The 2,500-nt window shown below is 50.0% G+C and overlaps 1 protein-coding gene across 1 annotated transcript in view; it reads right to left on the bottom strand.

Annotated features, from left to right (window-relative positions):
- LOC143276424 (salivary peroxidase/catechol oxidase-like) overlaps positions 1–2,500 on the bottom strand; it is a 56,101-nt gene that overhangs the window by 40,880 nt on the left and 12,721 nt on the right. Inside the window, exon 4 of the mRNA XM_076580914.1 lies at positions 477–582. Within this exon, the coding sequence (XP_076437029.1) occupies positions 477–582 (106 nt within the window). The remainder of the gene's footprint in view (positions 1–476; positions 583–2,500) is intronic.

Genomic DNA, 2,500 nt, shown 5'->3' with positions numbered 1-2,500 from the left:
GAGCGAGAGAGAGAGAGAGAGAGAGAGAGGGAGACATACAGACAGAGACAGAGACACAGAGAGAGACAGAGAGAAAGACACAGAGAGACAGAGAGAGAGAGAGGATACATACAGAGACAGAGACAGAGAGAGAGACAGAGAGAGACACACAGAGAGAGACAGAGAGAGAGAGACAGAGAGAGAGAGACAGAGAGAGAGAGGAGACATACAGAGACACAGAGAGAGAGAAACAGAGAGAGAGAGAGACATACAGACAGAGACAGAGAGAGAGAGAGAGAGAAAGAGAAAGCGAGAGAGACAGAGACAGAAACAGAGTGACAGGCAGACAAGCAGACAGAATGACAGGCTGACAGAGAGAGAGAGAGAGAGAGAGAGAGAGAGAGAGACAGACAGACAGACAGACAGACAGACAGACTGACCGCAAGCAGACAGACACACAGACAGACTGACCGACAGAGAGAGAGGTACCCACTCACACACGGATGGCCTCTTTGTATTCCTTTATCTGCTGCACGGACTTCCGCAGGTTTTCGCCTTCAATGTCCCCGCCGTCCGTTTCAGAACTGCGCTGCGCGAGGTCCTCTGTCCCAAGGTCACCACAAGGTCAGATTGCTTCCCTTCCATGCCATCGATTGTCAAGTTAAGGTCAAAGGGCTAAAGGGATTAAAGGGATTAAAGATCCCATAGCGTTTTACGTCCATCTGGGGCAGTGAATCTTTACCCCGGCGCCCACTGCATAGGAAGGTATGCGCGGCCCACTCCTCCCACTTCCGCCCGCGTTAACTCTCACCATACGAACGGCGAAAGAGACGACGTTAACAGCGTTTCATCCCAATTACCATCATCAAAATATTGCAAGCGGAAGGCTCTTATACTGAAGAGGTGAATGTTGACAAAGAATACCACAATTCTGACGACGGAAGCAAAAGGTTGGGTCATTCAGACACCCACTGGACATACGAGGGGTCTGTGTAGAGGAGAAGAGAGGACTGGCCGTACTGAGTGAGTTAACGATTTAGCTAGCAGTTTGGCTGCCTTATCTGACAGCTGGTTGTGCAACTGGCCCCAGAGCAGCTGCTATTGTGTTCACCAGTGATCAAGGGTCGAGTCCGCGTTTCGGCATTGGGATGGCAGTGTTCTCGGGGAAAGGCGCTCTCACTCCAGGGTGTGAATGGGTGCCTGACTTCGGTCTGTGGAGGGTTAACTCACTCAGTACGGCCAGTCCTCTCTTCTCCTCTACACAGACCCCTCGGATGTCCAGTGGGTGTCTGAAAGACCCAACCTTTAGCTTCCGTCGTCAGAATTGTGGTATTCTTTGTCAACATTCACGTCTTCAGTATAAGAGCCTTCCGCTTGCAATATTTTGATGATGGTAATTGGGGTGAAACGCTGTTAACGTCGTCTCTTTCGCCGTTCGTATGGAGAGAGTTAACTGGCAGGTAGTTAGCTGTCAGCTAAAAGCGCGCCAAGAAGTCCAACGCCAAGCGGATTTGGTTATGGCGCCTCCATGATGTCAGTTTAAGTCATGGTTATAAATCAACGTTTATGATGTTATTACTGCTGCTATTGTTGCTGATGCCACAACAACTGCTGTTGATGCTTCTGCTGTTGTTGCTGCTGCTGCTACTGCTGCTGCTGCTATTACAACGTCCCCTGCTGATACTGCCACTACTTCTGCTGGTGCTATCACAGGTACTACTGCTGCTGCTCCAGCGAACTACTAATAATATATATTTATGTTGCCGCTGATGCTATATCTAATTGTAGCTGTGTACCCGAGTGGTTTAAAGGGGATGAACGATACAGAGACTTGATTTAATAGATGATTAGGGAGTAGGTTTAGAATGGGCTTTGCATTTAAACCGGGAATGGCGTCACACATTCTGCGTGGGTCGTTGTAGACCAGCACATCAGTTGCGAAAACGGCGTCTGCTATAGATCAGCTTTCAGCTTGTGCTGTGAGTTGAGTAGTTAGTCGTACTGAGCACTTGGCTACATAATAATACGATTTCCATAGTTCGGAGGGATGGAGGTAGGCTTGGTGCCAATTGTGTGGTGTCCTCACGGTCTATGAAACTACTACGGTAAACGCAAGACGCCATGCAAATACGCACGTACCACAGACAACATTAATCACCGACGTGTGCCATTTTTTTGAGAACGTAAACCTGCCTGCGTTTTGATCACACCCTCCCCTCTACTACCACACTCGCCCCCCCTACCCCCCATCCCCTTCCATCCCCACCCCACCCCCACCCACTCATCTCCACCTTACCCTTCCCGCCCGCCCCCCCCCCCCACCCTCCCTCCTCCGTCCCACATCGAGAGCAATGGCAGGCAGTGATTATCGAGGGCTGAAAGTGAAGACTGGTGATGTGTATGAAGTTAAGTTCTGCCATCACCAGCTTTTGGACTTTCATTACCGGTGAAACGTCTCAAATCGCTCCCACCTACAGTACGTCTCTCGAGGGACATTTCAGTTATCTGAATCGTCCTCTCC

Source organism: Babylonia areolata, chromosome 32 (genome assembly GCF_041734735.1).
Source record: "Babylonia areolata isolate BAREFJ2019XMU chromosome 32, ASM4173473v1, whole genome shotgun sequence".
In the NCBI taxonomy this organism is placed as follows: domain Eukaryota; kingdom Metazoa; phylum Mollusca; class Gastropoda; order Neogastropoda; family Buccinidae; genus Babylonia; species Babylonia areolata.
This window is presented reverse-complemented; position numbering and strand designations above follow the sequence as displayed.